The sequence below is a fragment of the Lethenteron reissneri genome, chromosome 6, assembly GCF_015708825.2.
Source record: "Lethenteron reissneri isolate LAM-NWPU_2019-01 chromosome 6, ASM1570882v1, whole genome shotgun sequence".
Lineage (NCBI taxonomy): Eukaryota > Metazoa > Chordata > Hyperoartia > Petromyzontiformes > Petromyzontidae > Lethenteron > Lethenteron reissneri.
In genome coordinates, this window is record NC_083784.1 from 249,700 (window position 1) to 270,874 (window position 21,175).

Below are 21,175 nucleotides of genomic sequence, written 5' to 3' on the forward strand. Positions count from 1 at the left end.
CTGGATATAGGGGGCTAAACGGGAACGGAGCAAGCTGGAAAATAAATGGAGCTGATGGGGTATAAGAGGATGTGGAGTGCACATGCCTATTACTGGTACCAGCAGTGTCAAGATTAGCCTGTGGAGGAGGCTCATATGAATGACGCTAATGGGCAGGACGCTACTGCGCAGTTGGAGGCAGTCGCCCTCCAACAACAGTGGAGGGCGGAGGAGCGATGCTCACAACGAGTGGAACGCCGAGCAGCTAAAACACAATAAGTTGGCACAGTAGGGGGCACAGACAATCCATAGCACCTGGGCCTGTCCCGTGACCTCCTGCCAGCAAGCCTTCACCACTGCACGTGGCCTTAAAGTACACATAGCCTGGCACAAGTGCCATGGTGATGTCACTGCCACTTAGTGGTGAATGGCAGCTGTTGTTGTTTTTCACACGTGGATACATAACTGTCTGCCCCATTCTCTCCCCCAGTCAACCTCAATTAAATCTAAGTAGGAATGTAAATATTTATCCCTTTAGTGATTGGAGAAATTGTCATAATTTAGGGTCACAATTCGATCCAGGAATCTTGCATTCTTTAAAAAAAAAAAATTATTGTAGTGTTGTTATTCCCATGATCCTGAATTGAATATCCTCTCCACCAATTGCCTAGTTCTGGGTATATATCAGCTCATGAAGGGTGGTAAAATTCAGATCGACGATGACTAAGATTTGCTTGTTGGAGTCGAATACTCTCGTGTACTAAATAAAAGGCTGGTTTGCTAAAAAAATTGTCAACATGAGTATTCATGTTTCTGGCCACATTGTAAAAAACATTTCAAATATAATCTCAAGCAGTGTCATATAAACAAAAGCTATATTTCACATCCAGAGAGTCTTACAAGTATAACTTACGTGCAATTCATCATAAAAGACAAGAATGATGTGAATATTAAAGTACAGTGATAACATATACAATAATAAAGGCATAGTTATAAGGCTCCTTGAAAATGATTTCATTATTAGGAGGGAAGAACGTGAGCAAACTTTAGTTTTTTGTTCAGGCGAAGGTGCTCACACCAAGATACATTCACGCGAATCCATCATCCAGTGAGCTGCTGGGCAGCTTTTGCCAATTTCAAGTGGAAAATTTCCAAATAAACAGACATTTTCGGTTAAACTTTGGAGTAAACCACCTGAGTGCCAATACATGTCAAAGAAGTCTTCACACTCAAATAAGCATTGGGGAATGGTTGTTTCCCTTAGAGCTCTCGAGGTAATGTAGGACATTCCAAACTCCTACGACAAAGACCAGAGTATTCACGATACAGCCATTGCTGACTTCTCATTAAGTGGGACAAATTCTATATGAAATAGAGGGATGAAGAACTAAGTTAACCCCTGGCTGGAAGTTGATCTCATGACCCTCTGGGAGCTGAGTGGTTTGGCACACCTCAATGAGCTCCATTGCTACAATGTCAACATCAACTTTCAATATCTGCTCTGACACTATTCTACCATTTGCCTATATGTATTCTATGTCTTCTCCTTCGTTAGCAGTTACAATAGCAAAACACAACTTTAAATTGTTGCTGTGGTAGCACGCTGCTGTTTACCAAAGTCCAGGTCACAATGTCCTCATGGCCAATGACGATGATGCCAGCACACCATGCCAATGCTTCCTTCCTTTCACCAGATGCCACTTAAATGGGGGGTGGGGGGGGAGTAAGCGAGATGCTCTACTGTGGGACTTTTGGTGGAAGAAGCCTTAAACCCAGGGCTGCCATCCTGGGAAGAGTCGGCTGAGGTTCTTGGGGTCGGTGGCTTGCTGAATGAGAAGGTTGACCTGGCCCGGGACGCTGAGCACCGAGCCCTCCTCCACGCCCTTCAGCTTCTGCTGCAGCCGCATGAGCACGCGCTCTGCCATCTTGTTGAGGCTCTGCGGGTCCATGCTGCACGCGGCCACAGTCAGAGACACAACATCAACACGGTCCAAGACCCAACAACAACATGGTTTGAGACAACAACAACAACACCATCACCAGTCCGAGATGCAATAACAATACCGTCTGAGACACAATAAAAATAGAGCAGCGTTGCAACAGCAGTAATGGACGTGGCAACAGCAGTGTGCAACCACAACAGCAATGAACAAAAGTGCATTACCCACTTGGATATGGATAAAAAAACATGAACACTGACAAAAGTGGACCAAAAACTGAAAAGTGCACAAGTAAGCATGGAGGGACGCATGCTGTGATTACTCTGAGATAGAAATAAGAGCATGAAACTCAGGGTACAAATGTAAATCAAATGCATCATATTGTGAAAGGAAGTGGGCTTCGACAGATCATATCACGAGAAGGAATGATGGTCCATGGACGAGATTGGTAGTAGCATAAAGGCAGCGAAAGAAAAAATAAACCCAAGCGAATAACCAGCACAGCGATGAGCTTGGTTTACGTGCAGGCATGAGACAGGAAAGGCTTCCATCCAGCTGTATACAGGCCAGAGCTGATGGCAATTCGTTTTTAGGGGGTTCATTGTCCTCTCAGAGTCCCGTGCTGAAGCCGTCTGGTCACCTGGAGACCTGAGCATCTCATCGGAGCAATGGAGCTGCCTTGGTCTGAGCCACGTGCTCTCTCCTCACCCGTTTCGTTCCTGGTGCACGGCCCTCCCAGATGCAGGCGCTCTCCCCAGCGTGGGGCCCATGGTGGAGGTGCCCTCAGTCTCGTCCTCGACTCGTGTCTGCAGCGTCAGCGCTTTCAGGGGGTTCATCGTCCAGTCAAACAGTGGATCGAACAGCAGCACCTGCCAAGACAGATTTGGGGGGTTGAGAGTTTAGGATCAAAGTGGCACATGAACATATATTATATAACAGTAATGACCTATTTGCCCAGGAAATCAACAATGCGGTCAAATGATAATTGGTTTTTTACCCTTTTATCTGGCACCAATAAAAGGGTAAATAAAAGGGTAAAAAAACAATTATCATATTTTTCTACTGGCAAATGAGATTTCAATGGTGTAAATGTGGTCAAACACAATTTTTCAGGAGGGTCCTGCATTTAAATGTTTTGCCAACACCAATGTGTTTTTATGGAAGCAATGGAACATCCAGAGGAAAGTCATACAGGAGGAGACAATATAAACTACACGCAGAAATGCGCCCGAGTCAGAAACTGAACCGAGCTCCTCCTTGTCGTGAGGCACACACAAGTGTTACGACTGTGCAACCCTGTCGCCACTGACATTGCAATGATGTAAACAAAGTGTATCTATCAAGGAGAGCTTCACTGTCAGGCTTTTTTCAGTCCTGTATTAACCTGTTAGGTCCATTCCTTTTTCATAAGAGTTTTGCATGGGGGAAGGAATTGGAGTACCTAAACGAATCCATATATATGAGAAGATAAAAAACTCAAACAGCCATATGGCTTGCTCTACTGCCATCACCTGTTCACCTTAAAGCCCCAGCAGGTTTTGAAGTTTTACATATGTTGTGATCTACCAACCTTTATCTACAAAGCACGAGGTTACAGATTAATACCCACCACACTCATCAAACGTTCCCTGTTTATCCAAAATATGCAGTTGGGCAAGATCTGTTAGAGAGAGCCAATCGATGGAGGCACACCACACCTATAGCATGGCCCACACATGCCTGGCTGCCTCTTTACTTAAAAACAGACTGGACTCATTCACATTTTCATTTGAATCAACCTTTGGGTGGCTCAGGCCAGTGTTAGTCACCAGGCGCCATTGGTGTCATATCAGTGAATAACAATCAAACACAGGCTGCCCAGATCACAGTGCAACAGTGTTTAAGACGTTGATGGTTCCCTCATGCACAAACATAAGCATTGTTTTATGTTTGTGCATTTAAAATAATAATTAAAAAATGTCAATGACAATTGTACACAGACAGTCTTTTGTCACATTCACTGCTGGATGGCAGTCTGTCGATGCTACGCAGGTCACTGATTGGACAATACTTTACACCATGCTGATCAGTGCTGATCAGTGCTGATTGGTGGAGATGGGAAGCACAGATGTGGGGTGGACAGAGGTATCGTACAGCAGTGGATTTTGGTGCACTGACTTCTGACCACAATGTTGCCTCGTGCTGAAACATTACTTGAACTAAAAACCAAAGAACAACAATACAGTATATGTTAAATAATGTAGTCTATAAGTGCCAATGGGAACAGACCTCAACAATGGTTAGTAGGGCCTCCTGAGAATTCCTCATGACCTCCATTGTCTTCTCACAGCACCTGCACACAGGGGATCGGTGTTAGTGCTCTCTTTGACGATTCTCCAATTCCATCACTACGACCACCATGACTACCACCACAACCACCATCACAACTACCACGACCATCACCAGCACCACCAATACCAGCACTCGTACCAGAAACAGCTTTAACATCACCACTACCACCACGCAAACTCTTACATTAAAAACAATACATGAAGATGTTGATGCTGGTGATGTATCAATGTATGTTGAACTTATTTCACACCATACATAGCCAACCATCTTAATCAGAGGTGCGGGGAAGAACAACAAACTATACTCTAAAGAGTATGGATTACTGCAGTCACGAAAGCTTCAAATCAAGATTGAACAACAAACCAAACACAAAAAGCAGTTATAAAGAAAAGATCTTAACTTAAAGCTTTCGTGACTGTAGGAATTCATATTCTTTGGGTCTTTCGGTAAATGTCACGTCGATAGGTTCAAAGAAAATAGCAACAACAAAAAACTACGACGTTTTGATTACAATAAAAGCGATTGAAACGTCATCGTTTTTTGTTATTTTTTTGTTATTTTATTTGAACTAATCTACGTGACTTTACCGAAAGACCCAACGAATTATAAGAAAAGTTTTCGAAAACTGATAAATGGCAAAACAAGAAATATTACAATGATAATAATATTGATAACAATGCTTCGACAATGATGACGGCACTGTTTATAATGGGAACCAAGGTGATGACGACAATGACCACTAAGATGATGACAATGACGGCAACGATGATCAACGTGAACGCAATCACGATGACGTGAGCGCAACGAAGGGAAGCGTTGCCTGCGGAAGACGCCCTCCACGCCCGTGACGCCCATTCCATCCACGATGTCTCGCGTCAGTCGGAATGGCACAGTCTCGGGAGTCGGTAGTACGCGGCCTTGCTCGAACGCAACACCTGGACGAGCGCGCAGCAACAACATTGTGTCCCAGGGTGGTTCCTCTACTCCCAATTAAAAACACGATGCAACGTGCACTTTCAAGTCAAAGCCAATGTGTCCCCCTTATCAGATGAACCAAGTGGGGCAGAGTCCTTGCCTCCATTGACAACCTTAATCCAGTTATAAACAAATAGTAATCCACATTCCTATGCTGCTTGCCAGTCGATTAACAACCACCGTTAACTTTAGACAATCTGGTGACACACTTTCTTGACCCTGGAGGGTGATGGGCATAGCCTATCCCAAACTACTATTTTAACCAATGTCCTTCAGATTTTTGGTCAGGATCTCCAACAGTGGCAAGTGGCTAGGTTACACAGCTGCTTATAGAACTTTCAACCACCTGCCTCTATGAAGTACTCGAACTCTCAAAAGATTAAAATATCCCAGGATATTAATCAACAAAGAGTCGCAACGTGGTCCGAATTTGCCAAGTTAGAAACTTACCTGCAAAGTAGTTGCATAACTGAGTTAAATAATTAGGAGATTCCTCCGATGTGAAATATAGCACTTTTGTGATATATATTTTTTCTAAGAACTGCACTAACACTATGGTATATACTAATTATTTTTATCCCGAATGAATACAATCCGTTGAATCGTCGCACAGTGGGCGAATCGTCGCATCCCGAGCGATCAAGCTGCCGGTGGAGCGAGAGTCGGCGAGTACCCAGGTCGATGTGTACGAGCTCGGCCGAGTTGAGGTCGATGAGGATATTCTGCACGTGGCGGTCGCCCAGCCCCACGATGTAGCCCACTGCACCGACGGGGAGCACACGCGGAGTGGAGGGTTACAGCGAAACGACAATCACAATGTACGGTAACATTCGGATTATCACATCCAATAATGCTGATGCCAGCGTACTCCTCACCATCACTTTCTTCCTTCTGCTAGATGATTGACACTTAACATACACTGTGTGTTCTTACATCTTCCCAATTTCTGGTTTTAGGTCTTCCCCTTCGTGTAGAGTCGACATCCTTCAAGGACCATTCCTACAGTCTCTTCAAGACCACCCGGCTCTCGGTCTTCTGCTTGGGTGCCGACTTCTGGATGCCCCTCCAAGTGCCTGTCTTGGTACCCTGCCCACTTCCACCCTGCACGTGTCCCTCACATCGCAACCTCCTATGCCTGTTCACATCTACTGCGGTGTCTTCCTTCAACCTATTCGGTGATGTGAATCCAATGCAGAACGTGGAAGAACCAGTGGAATTACATTTATCCCAGTGTGGCTAATACATGCTGTGGATTAACAGTGCTATGTAGCCGTGTGTATAATTTATAACAATAAAAACTTTCCCTAATGCACGGAAGTTAACCAATTCTTATATTGCGAGATAGATTAGGGACTCATTAGACAAGAATACAAGACTCATCCGGGCTGAAAACTAACAAGAGTCATAATACATGCAGTAACATGATTGCCAGACGGCAAAAGGCACGATTGTGATCAAAATATCAGTCCTCTCATCATGCTGTGTATGTAACGTGAAATCACTATACTATGTGTGGAATGCACAAAGCCTCGTTTCAAACCACCAGCTAAAAAAAAAGAGGAAACACTTATTATAAATGCATCTCTTTTGAATTGATAGTCAAGTGTATAAGTCCCTTTATCCAAACCAACATCATACCTTTTAATGCCATACAAATATTATTCATCTGATGTAAATGAAACTGACATGTTGAATTCGTAAAACTGGAAGATGCCATATTAAGTAAAAAAAGAAAATTAAATGTGATGGGTTTGTTTCAGTCATTGATGACTGGACTGAGACCATCAACTTGAGAACCTGGTTTAATCATGGGCGGTGGTCCAGATTCGAACTTGGGGTCTCAGCAGAGATAGCCGAGTGCTCTGACCCCTGAGCCACCTGGCTCCACCTACTAAAGTTACATTTCTAAGAGTATCCCAAAGTAGAAGATATCTAAAAAACACCGAGATACCAACGGGAGCCCGGGGGACTGACCGATGGAGGAGGTGGCGACGCTGCGCGTGTAGGAGAGGCGTCGCTCAAACCACACGGCCGGGTCCAGGAAGCGTTCCCAGAAGAAGTGGCGGAAAACGGGCCGGAAGTGGTGGCACAACTCCTGGTAAGCGAGGAACAAGTCCCCGTTCCTACGGTCCTGCGCCGCAACATGTGGACAGCGTGGCACACCCATCCACCCATCCATCAAGGTCGGCTATCGTTACATGGCTATGGGGTTGAGCTGCCATTAGGGGCTCCTCTCAGCTAAAAACCTGAGCTCTGAGATGTTTCTTGCATTGTGGGCACAACATAAATACAAGTTGTTGTTGTTGTTGTTGTCCTTGTTCTTAAGGTTGGCTTTACGACCGATACCTGGCAAAAAACTTAGGGCTTAGTTTGTACAAAGAAGATACGGTAATGAGCTTCAGGCTTAATCCTTAGACGCTAAACACTAAAATAAATATACATACATTTTTACATTAAGTTCTTACAGCTTGGGCATTAAGGCTTTCCAGGTTAGGTTTCAAAGCTGTATTACTAAGGGTTTAGTGATAAGAAGTGGGGGCAGCCCTGGTTACCAGAGGGCCCTTACATTCATGAATTTGCGACAGTGCATGGAGGGCCAGTCGTTGGGCCGGTACTTGGTGTGGGCGCCCGTGTCCTTGTGGACGAGGTAGTCGCCGATGGGCACGGTGCCCACGCACCACTCGAGCACGCCGCTCCGCTGTGACAGAGGCACCACCTTACACGTCCCACGTGGGAGGGGGCGGCACAGGCAAGGCACCCCATCTCGTTAGCCCAGTCAGCGGTAAGAAGCAGGCGCCAAGAGAAGAGACACAGCCCACACCCGTGACGCAGAGTGTTAACCCGGCATAATTGAGTATGACGAGGACGCATGATCACCCACCTTGTACGTGCGGATGCTGAGCTTGCGGGTGCGTGTCTCTGCGCTCCCGGCCAGCAGCTCATTGCACATGTGGAAAACCTGCTGCATGACGGCGTCCTGACGCAGGTCGTCACGGCCCTGCCAAGCGAGGCCATACAAACTATAAAGTCACCATCATTATCGTCACAATCATCACGGTCATCGATACTGCTCGTTGCCACTGTACGAACTCCATAGCTATTATTGTTTGCCGTAACAGTCACACGGATTTTATTTTTGGTGGCGATGCCCTGTGTCCGTTTGTTTTAATTACAGAATTGTGCAACCCTGAGCGATTAAATAAACGTGTTTTTTAACCAGCTGCTAGACTGATCTTGACAGGGTCCTTAAAAATAAGACTGACAATCCCATCTCAGACAGGGTCTTTAGACAACAGACTTAGAATTTTAGACAATAAGCTGGCAGACCAGTGTGTTTGAAGGGGCCTTTGGACAACGTGCATCAGAATATATTTGTGCAACACCATTTGTTTGGCCCTGTCTCATTGTATCGGGTCCTCTGCTGCGGAGCTGCTGTTCCTTAATAGCCAACACACCTTTACAAGCTGCCTGTAAGTTCGTCCATCCGATCCCTCGCAGTCGATGATTTTGGGGAGGTTAACGCCTCCGGCGAGCCGGAAGTGTGGCCGGAAAGCACGCACCGTCACGAGGTCAGGGTACTGCCCCGTCGGGTCCACCTGAAGGTGTGGGAAGAAATCCGGAACATAGATTATTTTCACAATTACGTATCAGCTTCCAATTAGTCAAAACTCCACAGGATATAGTCAAGTCAATATACAAGCAGGGCCGAGAGTTACAACAACTCCTTAGACCTTCCATTTAGTCAACAATGTTATTTCAATAACAAAGTCAGTGTTGAGGTTTGTGTTATGCACCACTTTGTGTTTTACAGCCAGGCCATGTTTAGCGTTGGAGGTGGGTGGTGACGAGCTGCGGGGGAGCCAATGACAAACCATGGGTGGACACTTAAGAGTAGGGGTGTCAGCCTATATTGTGGGTTATACACTGAGAAGACACCAACTTCCACCTTTAAGCAGCAGGTCAACGCATAGATTAGAGTGCACACACAGACACCTATAGCGGTCCTGATCCTTTCCTACTCTGCAACCGATCTCACGCACACATTGTATGCAGGGGATACGCACGCACACCCACAAACACTTCACAAATCCACAGAGAGCCAACTGTACACGGCATAGCACAATGGTAGTGACACACAAAGCCTACTTGTTGACCAATGGCATTCACACGAGACGTGCAGGGCATACTCAGTAGAGCAACAATGAATATCTGACACCTCGCTGAACATTTGACATTACAATGAACACTCGAAACAGATGATGTCCTAGCACACGGAGTTGGATGCAGCTCGCAGCGTTGATCAGGCGGCCCTCCTGCAGACTCGCGCTCTCCGCTCCCACAGCACCCTCTCTCGCTGCCAAGCGCCAGGAGCTCTCGCGCACTCTCCTGTACCTGACCCCTCGGGACCTCGAGCCAGGAATTCCGCCCATCACCAGACTTCTATTCTCCACACTACAGCTGTTGCTGCAGGATCTCTGCAGTTGCTGGCTCAGTGCTCTCACCTCTTAAGCCAATCATCCACCACCCAACCTGTGTACCAAGGAGAATTGGTTTACCTTCAGTTCCAATGTGGGGATAACAACTTTGTACAGATTTCTGATGTCCTTGATGGGCTGATCCTTTGGAATGAGCAAATCCTCTGCAAATCAAAGTGCAGACATTCTTCAATAAAAACAGACTCTCAAAAAAAATATATTTTGCTTCTAGTTTTATTGGAGATACTTTTTTTACAATTATTTTATGGAAAAAGCAAGAGGCACCAGGAGAGAGCTAATGAAAGACAAGGACATGTAAGGCAAGGAAACTAAAGACAGGAGGTGCGAGAGAGGCAAATGTCATGGGGCTTCCCCAGTCATCAAAGGTGCTCACTCGTCTGCTTGCGCGAGGCCTCGGCGTTCATGTTGGCGAGCACGATGTAAGCGTCGCACAGCTTCTCCGTGTCACGCACCAGCTCGGGCTGCTGCTTTCGCACCTGTTCCACGAGGTCCCGTGTCGCCCTGACACGATCCTGCCCACGAACGCGCATGCACACATGCAACACACTCGCCGGCACACTTGCACTTGTCCACAACACACAGATATGCACAAACGCAGGAACTCATACACATGCACTAGAGTTCTTAAGATAGGAACGGGCGGTAGTGTATTGGCACTAATAATGTACATGCACTCTTATGAATCGGTAGTGTCTGGGTAAAGCTGCAGGTTGGGTTAGGGTTAGAGTAATCTTAAATAATAATACACTAAGACACTTTTTTCCTGCAACATTCGGCCCCTCTGGTTGGCTGCTTGGTCGCGGTGACGTTACGCACCGCAACCAATCGGCGTGGGCGACAGGACTCGTTAACATAATTTGATACTTCGCAAATTTATACTGGCCGCTCGCTGAGCGTTGCCTCAAGTATCAATTTAGCTGTCAATGTTATGATACAAACTTTCGATGCTAAAACAAAGGTGAGACAATCTCCCGCAATATTTCTCCTGCCTCAGCAGTTCTCCTGTATTTTTTCACCTGAAGACGATTGCTTGTGTTGCGATCGAAACGTCGTGATGTTTTATTATTTTTATTCCATCTGCGTGACTTTACCGAAAGACCCAAAGAGTGTGCGACACCCTATCCATGCAATAATTAATATTCCTGTGCTGCAAAATGCAACATTATTTGCAACTCACTGCCATACCACCCTACGGCCAGTCCCTGCCCGTTCACTGGTCCAATTGATGATCGTACGTCGGCACACTCATTGGACGAAAGCCCCACTTATGACAACACGTAGATAACACATTCTGTGAAATAACTATTTCAATAGAACTTGCAAACACCTACTCGCACTAGCGACACGAACCGCCCAACTTTGGTTTGGCGGAACGATCCTCCGCCAGCTGTTAAGTCCTAACATTACTGCTGTGAGTGTGTTTTTTGAGAGTGTGTGTACACGTGCGTGTGTTTTGTGTATGTGTTTTGTGTTTGTGTGTATGTCAGGAGCGGCAGTGTAGCGGTTAGCTATGAACCCAGCGAACCGAGTTCGATTTCCCCTTACGCCCAACCCCAGTGACAATCATCGCACTCGAGATCGCCTCCCCGAGGTTGACTCAGCCTAAAATGAGTACCTAGTGTGGTGTGTAAATATCGCCACTAGGGAGACAAAGGCGGTCAGGCATGGTGTTGGCCACCCACCCCCTAGTGTGCCGTTTCAGCCTTCATAGGTGCTCACTAACTGCACTTGCCCCAACAGTCTGTTAAGGCTACACGGAGCGGTAGTGTAGAGCTCAGCGCGACGCTGCATTAGAAACCTATCAAGCCGAGTTTCATTCCCGCTCAAGGCCACCACCAGTGACAATAATCTGAACCGCTCCTGGGCCTCCCCTAGGTCGACTCAGCATCAAATAAGTACCTGGGTGCGGTGTGTGTAGTAAACATCGCCACCGGGGGAGACTAAAGTGGTCTTGCTTGGTGCTGGTCACACACTCTTTTGTCTGCCGTGCTGGCCTTCATTATGTGCTACTCGCTAACAGTACTTGCCCCAACAGTCTGTTCAGGTTATATTAGGGATCTTTGTATTTGTGTGCATGTGAAAGTGAGTGTGTACCTTGACAGCTGTCATGATTATCCCCTAGGACCTACGTTGATTTAGCCTCAAATGCGTACCTGGTGTGTAAACAACGCCACTGGGGAGACAAAGGCGGCCGGGCGTGGTGCTGACCACTCACCCTGTTGTGCGTCGTTCCAGCTTTCAAATGTGCTGCTCGCTAACAACACTTGTCCCTAAAGTCTATTAAGGCTATACGGGGGATCTGTGTCTTTGTGTGCACATGTGAAAGTCAGTGTGTGTTTATGTGTGTATGTCTTCGGGGACTGCCCAAATCCTTGCGGAAGTTCCGCAGGTTCCTGCTCGTGTCTAAATATTGATAAAGCCTGCGTTATGGTTAAAGATATGGTCTGAGTAATGGGATGAATTGTAACAGAGTAGAGTTATGGTCGAGGTATAACTGTGAGTTCGGGTATCAATCCGGTTATCGCTATGATCTGGCTTAAAGCAATGGTCAGGGTATTTGCGATGGTCTCGTTTAGGGTCAGGGTTATGCAGTCCTCTCCATGGCTTCAAAAGTGGGTGCCACGGTGGTGAGATGTTAACTTCCTAGCCTGGTATGCAGGAGGTCGTGGGTTTGATCCTGACCCTTGACACCTGTATAGTTGTAGTTTGCATGTTCTCCCCATGGTCGTGTGCATTTTTTCCGGGTCCTACAGTTATCCCTCCACATCTAGAAATATGCATTTAGAGCATGTAGCTACTTTAAAATTCCACATGATAAGCCACTTTGTAGAGCTGTCTTGCGGCTTCTGAAAAAAGAGCTGGAAAACAACGTACATACAGATGAGACTGCGAGCACTTACGTCGTCACTAGGGGCCGAGGACCCCCTGCCATCTCCCCGGCTCAAGCGGCTGCCCCCGCGTGCACCATCCCTGGCTGCCACTGTCTGAAGCAGCTCGTCCTTGCCAGCGTTCGCCAGCGCCAGCACCACCAGCAGCGCATGGTGCGGGTGCGTGAGCGTCACGCGCAGGATGAGCTGGTGGGGGGGACGGGGAGAAACGGTTTTGATGGATCCACGTTTGTCTTTGTGTGTGTTGTGAGGAGCAGTGGCATCGTAGTGGTTAGCACAATAGGCTACAAACCCAAAGACCTCAGTTCAAATCACAGCCATGGCAAACATCAGCAGTCAATATATGAACTGGGCCTTCTGTAAATTGACTGAGCTTTAAAAGAGTATCTGGTGCGGTGTGTGGACCTCAGTACCGAGGAGACAAAGGCGGTGCTGGTCAAACCACCCCCTTGTGTGCCATGCCAGCCTTCATCGGTGCTTGCTAACAACACTTGCCCCAACAGTCTAATACAGGCTATACAGGGGATCTTTATCTTTGCATATGCAAGTGTTCAAAGAATATCGAACAAAAAAAACTGCTCTTTTCCTGTAGAAACATACTAAGGCTGTGTGGCCCAGGTTGTCCAACATAACTTTGCAACTTCGTTCTTGCCAAAACGCATTTAAAGTAATGACCAGCAGCGCTCTGATGACAACTGTTGCTGTTTATATTCATATCTAGTTTTACGATATTCCTTAGCATCGCCATATCACGAGAACCCTGAACGGCAGTGTCGGCCGCCCTCACCTTCTGCAGGATGCTGTGGAAGGCTTCTCCGCCCGCCATCTTGGTGCCCATGCGTGCCGCCAGCTGGTAAATCAACGGCAGGAACTTGTGCGGAGGGATGTCTGTCACGCCAGTCTGTGACGATTTACAAGGATGAGGGTGGCGATGGTTGTGGCAGTGGGTGAAATCAGTGTTAAAAATGGGTTTAAAAAAATTGCTGTATGAATAAATGTTTTACTTTATTACAGAATGGTAGTCTATTGCATTTAATATGCTTTATATACTACGTAACATATTAAGTTCCATTTAATATAAATTACATACGATTTCATGTATTCTGTGCATTTATATAAATTATATGTGACATAATAGTATTCTTGCGCATTAAATAAACATATACTGTGTAGCAGTTAACTAGTGCATTTAAAATCTATATTAAACATAGGATTAATTCCCCATATCCTGGCATTAGACCTCCGTTTTGCGGGAAGTACTTGGCCAGTATGTCGTACGGTTCGTTTGTTCACCCAACTCCTGGTTTGCATAGCAGGAGTACTGTCCCATCAAATAAGTGGCAAAGGTCGTGGTGGGGAAGTTGTGCCCTAACGTTGTGAACTCGAGGTCACTTGAAGGGATCTCAGAGGTAGCTTGTTGATATCTACTTTACAACGCTGTTCTCTAACACGCAGGTTTGCACTGTTCTGCGAGCACCCTGAATGGATTCCCCATCTTAAGTCATGACACCAATAGCACAATCAGGATAACCATAGGGAAAAATGTATGAATGAACATTTTTTTATAGTAATGATGGTGATACTTATGGCAATAGATTATAGTACGAAAATATGGTATTGAAGATGTTGTTGCTACTGATGCTGCAAATGATGCCACAATTGATTCTGATTATGTTGACAGTGATTATGCCACTGTTCAGGGTTATGTCAGGAAGAGCACAATTGGGATAAAATTTAGGAAAGCAATTGTTTGTAACAAAAAAACACTGGGGAAAATCACAGCAGTGTGCTCGTGTGCGTGCGCGTGCTCTAGCGCGTGTGCTCTAGCACCCGCGTGTCCTCACGCACGCAGAAATCTCACCCGCATGACGTCGTTGACCTGCTGCTCCGCCGAGTTCTCGAGCCAGAGCGAGACGAGGCGGAATGCGCGCGCCTCCCCGTGCGCCCCGCCGCTGCGCAGGCAGCGCACGTAGTTGACGAGCGCCTCCACCAGGAAGCGCTCGCGGTCCTGCCGCAGCGACAGCAGCTCCCGCTCGTCCAGATCGCACTCGCGCTGCAGCTTCACCATGTACCTGGGGACACGCACAGACAAGGACAAGCGGCCCCTGCATAGCCTGCATCGTTCACAAAAACACGAACATCCCCTTATATTATTTGGGCCTTTCGGTAAAGTCACGTAGATAGGTTCAAAGAAAATAACAAAAAATAATAAAAAACTACGACGTTTCGATCGCAACACAAGCATTCGTCATCAAGAAGAAAAGAGAGGGGGAAAGCTGCTGAGGCAGACTGTTTTAAAGGTTTAAAATGGTTGTAGCCCAAGGGTCATAAACGAAGTGGGCGAGGCTAGTAATGTTACTGTGAGAGATTAGCATGTTAATGGGAGATCGGAGAGCGACCTCCACGACAAGGGCGTGGAGGTGGCTATGTTACTGTGAGAGATTAGCATGTTAATGCGAGATCGCAGAGCAGCAACGTCGAGCTTGGCGAGCAAGGTGGCTGTTAGTGTGGGAAATTTAACCTGCTAATGTCAAATCAGAGTGCCGAAAATAACAACTAACGTCGGTAGGATGGGAATATCACAGCCAGTTATGACTTAAACTGGTTAATAACGTCCTTCCAATGATTACTCAGTTTATACCCATCTTCTCCATTGAAGTTGTGGCTGTGTCTGTATATGTGGATGGGTTCATGAACGAATCTTTGTTGATGACCAGTGGGTTTGCAAAGTACCTTCATTTTAGAGAAATCAATTTCGTGTGAGCCCACCGCATTAAAACAATGATCAGTCACGGCCGAGGTATTGGTCCTACCGTGTTTCAGATCTGCCTTATGTTCACGAACACGGTCCGAGACATGTCGCTTTGTTTCCCCAATGTAACTACTGCCACAGACACAGCTTAGTTTGTAGACGCCGGGGTATTGCATGTCAGGGATCACATCCTTCACAGATGGGACCAGATCAAAATTGTATGTCCTGTGTTAAATCGAATCTGCATCTTGTTTGCTCATAATTTTGGAGTTATTTTTGGTGACCCCTGCTATGTATGGCAAGGTGATGGTTTTGATTGGGTCCTCAGATGGTTCTTTCCCAACGGTTGGGGTGACAGCTGTTGCGGGTCCTGGGTCCTGGCTGCGTCGCTGCTCGCCGTCATCTCTCTTCGTCGTCCGACCACGTGGCCGATCTTCTGCAAGGCTCTCATCATTGCCGTCGCTGCACTAGTCGGACAGCTACGTAGTTGGACGCCGACGATGGGGTTGTGTGATAGGGTCGGCTATGTGTAGCTGCGTTACATAAATGTATCGCCCAGTGTGTTCCCAATAAGTAAGAAGCCTTCTACACGACGTGTCTCGGAAGCCGCTCACTACATATTGATACATCTAAGCTAAATTTCTGAAAACCACTAAGAGATTTGGTCTTTCAGTCAATTGTCTAAAGACCCAAGCAGAGACTGGTCTTCCAGTCTAACCGTGTGCTTAACGGAACTTGTTAGTGAGAGACCGATTGGCAAGGTGCACAGCACCCGCCTCCGTCCACCTGCACAGCCGACTCACCTGGATGGCTGCAGCTTGAGTGACTGTAAGAGGGTGACGTCCTCCTTAGCTTTGCGGAGCAGAGCTCGCTTGTTCTCGTACTCGGCCGAGCGCATGTACGCCACGATGCTGCGGTGCTGAGCGTCGGCGAAGCGCGCCAGCGACAGGTACAGCGCCGCCCTGCACACGCGGCCACCCTCGCCCTCGCCCATGTCGCTGCCGCCGCTGCCATCGCCCCACGCACGCTCCGCTACGCTCACCGCCTGTAGGCGGGCACGATGGGCAAAGGGGGGTGGGTGCCAGGAAGGCAGTAATACACGGGCGGGACAAAGGTGGAAGAGGCAGCGTAGAGGGACAGCACGAAGATGGATGATGCTTCACAGAGGGGTGGCGCACAGACGGAGGGGGAGCATCGAGGGGCGGCACAGGGATGGGGAAGTGGAGGTGCCAGGGACTCTTGCAAAGATGCGAGAGGGAGGAGACACCATAAACAAGAAATGCAGGTATGGTGAAAACGTTGCATTCTAAAAAAATGTAGCAACTAAACTGAGAGAACAAAATATAAAACCGTTAAAATTGCTGTATTTTTACCTTGTATACATTTTTCTGACTGAACATTGTGTAACATAGAAATAGGGTGGGTACTTCATATATAATTTCCACTTACATAACCATATCATAGTGACAGTCTAAATAATACGAAACCTCTGATGCAATAATACAATAATAGTGTTGCTCATGTAACAGTCAGCAAAAAGTGTATTCAAAGAAGCATGTTTGTGTGTGTTAGCAGAATATAGTTGCACTTTTTTGATGCCTCAAAATGCCAGCCATTCTCACCAAAACACCATCATGGAAAATATTCACAATATTTGCGAGATTTTCACCCAATTAACGATACTGATTGTGCAATAATTAAAGTTAGTTTGCAAACATCTATTGAGGCTGCCACTGCCAGCCGAAGTGGAAATTTTGGCCGGCGATATGCCCAACCATCCTTGTGCTTCACCATTGCGGTCGTTCACACACTGCACCCGGCACTCAGTTAAGGCTCAAGTACCCGAGAGCCGGCCCACAACAGGCTCCGAAACCAATTTTCAAATGATGTCATGGGTAGCCAGGAATCGAACACTTGTCGCAGGGATTGTAGCAAAGTGTGTCGACCCCTACATAATATTTGCACGTGTATTTTAAAATCTGTGAAAAAGAGCTTTCTAGCTTGACGGATTCCTCCAGTATAATTTTTTTTTCAGATTCTGAAAGAAAGGCCCTCACCTTCTCGAGGTACTCGCTGAGGATGATGGAGGGGCTCTCCGAGCACGTCTCGGCCAGCCAGTGTCCATAGCGGCCCAGGCACTCGGCGTACAGTGCCAACAGCTCCTTCGCACACTCGCCTGCCACCTGCAAGTGCACGGCAAAGCCACATGGAGCGGGCAACTAGGCCGCATGGAGCAAGCTAACTGGACATTAATCAATCCACAACCGCCCCCCACCATTTTGCGATTAGATTAGAACAGTCAAATCAACATTTGTTTTGTGTTTGTCTCATTCGTATCGTCTGCCCTCGTATGTGTTGTCTTGTTCCTTCTCCTTCATTGAATCGGCATAAATGTATTATTGGTAGATCATAAGCATATGACTCGAATAAATGGTAACATTTTGATTCTAATCCTACAGAATATTAAATGTGGGACGTTTTTAACAGGCAGTCTATAGAGTGCAGTTTTAATGTTTTTCTCATTAAATGCATGGGATTTCCTCTGCTCATTTTAGTTATCATTCTGCATATTAAAATACAACATAATTAAGGAATTGGTTGAATATAATGGGTGTAACATTACACCAAACGAGCGATCCAAGTCATCATTTAGAGCCGCGCTTTCATTCAAGATTCGATTCTTTGTCCCATTTTTAACGTTTCATTAATACAGTTGTTTTGCTCCATTAGCCCCTCTGCTGTCTATAGGACTTTAAGTGTCTTTGAAGTCGCATGGAGTAAGGAGGCAGCACCTGAGCTTTAAGTGTTCCCAGGAGGCCCTTCATGATGCCCATTGCCCGGCCCTGCTCTTGCTTGGCCCAAAACATCTCAGCATCCTCCACCTGCCAAGCATGGACCCCGTGTGGGCGTCTCGGGCACTGCCTGATTGATTGTATCGCCCTCTCCGACACCTGTGGTTCAACGGCAGTACGACAGCACAGGAATGGATAATGACAGTGATGCGGGCGATGTTGAAAATCGTTCTTAATGATTGTTGGTGAAGATAATAACGGTAGTGGTATTTTATTTGCAAGACAGATGGAAAATAGAAGACGGATTCCCCCAGGCACTCACATGCGGACACAACAGACAAAACACAGGTGGATGGACGTAGGAATGTTGAACCTCCAGACAACAAAGATCCCCCATATAGCCTTTACAGACTGTTGGGGCAAGTGCCTTCCCAGTGGCGATGTTTACACACCACACCAGGTAGTCATTTGAGGCTTAGTCAACCTAGGGGAGACCCAAGACCAGGTTCGGGTCGCCGGGTTCGTAGCGCAGCCTGTTAACCGTGACACGACCACTCCCCAAAGGGACACACCCTTTGTGACAAATGTAGAGATGGACATGGAAGAGAGACGGCCACACATAGAAACAAGGGCACGGGGACAGGGAGGCAGACAGAGACGCGGGGGACGTACGCGTGTATTTCCGGCGAGGCGTGCGAGCCGCGCCAGCTCCGTGAGATGGTCGACGAGGGCCCCCGTGCTCTCGGGCGCCGCCTGGCGGTGCAGCGCCGTGCGCAGCGACAGCACGGGCTCCTGGTAGCGGAAGTCGGTCTCCCGCAGCACCAGCAGCTGCTGGCGCCACGAGTCCTGCAGCGGCGCCAGCGCGTCCACGTCGGGCCCAGCGCTTGCGTTGCCACATCAACAATAATTATGAGGTGGATTTAAATTCGAGCAGTGTACGAATACAAATGAGAAAATACTAATTAAACAAAACACAAGGGGTGCAACATACTGCGCACAGGAAGGCACAAAAAGTATTTTGTGACTAAATCACCAAGCATGCACCCAATCTCACCAGATCTGGGAAGTTAAGTCAGGTTGCATCTGGATAGAGCTTCGATTGCTGACCACCAGGTCATCGGGCTTGAGGGGTTACGTGGTGCCTTATAAGGGCCGTCAACAACTCACACTGAATAGCATGGTGAATAATGGTCAAATAACCCATGGGGAGATTCCATCCAACAGTAGATATCATTATACATGTGCATTGTTCATTATCTTTGTCGAACAGAGCTTAGACTAACATCCCAAGACTCGCCGTGAGCATTCCACGTTGAAACAGCTCTATGTCTCATGAAAAAAACCCGCCACCAATAACAACGCAACTGAACCATAACTGGGGGAATAAGACAACTGAATAATGAAATGGAAACGAGCGAAACCTGTACAGCCGTTGTCCAGCGGCTTCCATCTCGCTGAGCGAGCGCAGGCGGCAGAGCGCCGGGTACACGGCGTGCACCGACTCCAGACTGAGGGCGCTCAGCTCACGCATCTCCTGCACCCTGGCACGAGGCGGTGCGGCAACACGCTCCAGGTAAGTGGATCGACAAAGCACTGCACATTACATTCCAAAACAAAGATATAACCATTGTAGTCTAGCGGTGCTGGTTAGCAAACGCGCCCTCGGGGGTCCCAAGGAACATGGGTCGCGGGCTCCTTCTCCATGCACGCTACAACTGTTATTCTGTAATGCAAACTCAAGCCGTACAATAACTGCTCTGCATATAATTAAGCATTGAATCTAAATTCCAAATATAATTCATGTATGTTTTAATGCATAAAGCACCCAGTACACTGCATATCTGGAGCTGCGATTGTGATGATACACTTGCTGTCAGGGCAGGGCTGCTGCAGCAGCAGTGGCCCGAATGCACTTTAGTAGAAGAAATACGTATGCTGGCAGTGGTGGTGCCAGTCTGATAAATGATTTCCACTCCTTTCCCATGATATTGGGAGTTAGCCTATGAGTGTTGCTCCTTGATAGAAACAAGAGACCATTTTAATAAGGTTGTAAGAAACCATTTGGCAGATACCCTAACCACGTGTAGTATTCTGACCCCGGCATGTAAATACCATCTCACACCGGCTGTGGCCGCCGTGTGGGCTGTGCGTCTCACCGTGCTGCTGCCAGGTGCTGGGTGAAGCTGCTGAACTCGCGGTCGTGCAGAGCCTGGAGACTGTAGTAGAGGCACTCGTGGTAGCCCAGGCTGCGGGGCTCTGACCTGCTGATCACACACACATGCACACCAAGACCCCTCCCGCCCCCCGCCGGTTAACATTACAGCCCGCAGGGGCTTTTACTCCCATCAAACACATATTTATAATTACAGCACTTTATCCAACAGTGTATTGAAAGAAACCTCCTCACACCATGTGTGTCGTTGGGTTGTTTGAACATAGTGTACCACGCTGGTTCAGTGTAGGTTGGTGAGAAGGAACCCAGATGTAACTCGCCAAGCCGTGACCAGGAGTTGAACTCAAGGGTTTAGAGCATAGCGTTTTAACCACTGCACCACAGCTACATGGAACTAAATAAGACAGTTAAACACGTACACTTTCGCTACCAATATCATACATAAGAGGTTTTTTGGGTTATATCTCGTAAATATATAAATGTGTCGTTAAAACCCAACGCCACCCGACACAGCCAACTAGTAAGGGTTGTCGCGTAAACAGAACGTGCCAATTCATTACTAGTACAGCACACCGGTGTGCTGGAGAGCCAAGCATCAACATTTACAATCTGAGTACGACGTTTCGTCAGTAATTACAACAAGCTTCATCAGGCGGCAGATTTGTGGAGAAGTCCTCCGCCTGTTTCGTTCCTTATAAAGAAACGCCTCTATATCGACTAGAAGAACACCAGAGGAACATTAAATTCTCCTAAACACAGCTGTCAGCAGTGGCAGAGCATGCTTGCCAACAAGGACATTCAATTGATTTTGATAACGTTGAAGTGTTATGTAGAACTAATTATTACTGG

General features: G+C 47.1%; 1 protein-coding gene across 4 annotated transcripts in view; it reads right to left on the minus strand.

Annotated features, from left to right (window-relative positions):
- Positions 1–837: 837 nt before the first annotated feature.
- The window catches only part of ATM (ATM serine/threonine kinase), a 67,390-nt gene continuing 47,052 nt past the window's right edge, over positions 838–21,175 (minus strand). For 3 of the 4 annotated variants that reach the window (XM_061569373.1, XM_061569358.1, XM_061569365.1), the window contains exons 45-64: positions 20,310–20,417; positions 19,575–19,694; positions 18,826–19,036; positions 18,154–18,312; positions 17,419–17,544; positions 16,165–16,406; positions 14,471–14,681; positions 13,397–13,510; positions 12,622–12,795; positions 10,095–10,233; positions 9,782–9,864; positions 8,681–8,821; positions 8,107–8,223; positions 7,792–7,941; positions 7,200–7,356; positions 5,899–5,985; positions 5,071–5,185; positions 4,188–4,251; positions 2,628–2,788; positions 838–1,929 (exon numbers count right to left, since the gene is read on the minus strand). In XM_061569373.1, the coding sequence (XP_061425357.1) occupies positions 1,746–1,929; positions 2,628–2,788; positions 4,188–4,251; positions 5,071–5,185; positions 5,899–5,985; positions 7,200–7,356; positions 7,792–7,941; positions 8,107–8,223; positions 8,681–8,821; positions 9,782–9,864; positions 10,095–10,233; positions 12,622–12,795; positions 13,397–13,510; positions 14,471–14,681; positions 16,165–16,406; positions 17,419–17,544; positions 18,154–18,312; positions 18,826–19,036; positions 19,575–19,694; positions 20,310–20,417 (2,863 nt within the window). In that variant the 3' untranslated portion in view covers positions 838–1,745. The remainder of the gene's footprint in view (positions 1,930–2,627; positions 2,789–4,187; positions 4,252–5,070; positions 5,186–5,898; positions 5,986–7,199; positions 7,357–7,791; positions 7,942–8,106; positions 8,224–8,680; positions 8,822–9,781; positions 9,865–10,094; positions 10,234–12,621; positions 12,796–13,396; positions 13,511–14,470; positions 14,682–16,164; positions 16,407–17,418; positions 17,545–18,153; positions 18,313–18,825; positions 19,037–19,574; positions 19,695–20,309; positions 20,418–21,175) is intronic. The other variant, XM_061569382.1, reaches the window with a different exon arrangement.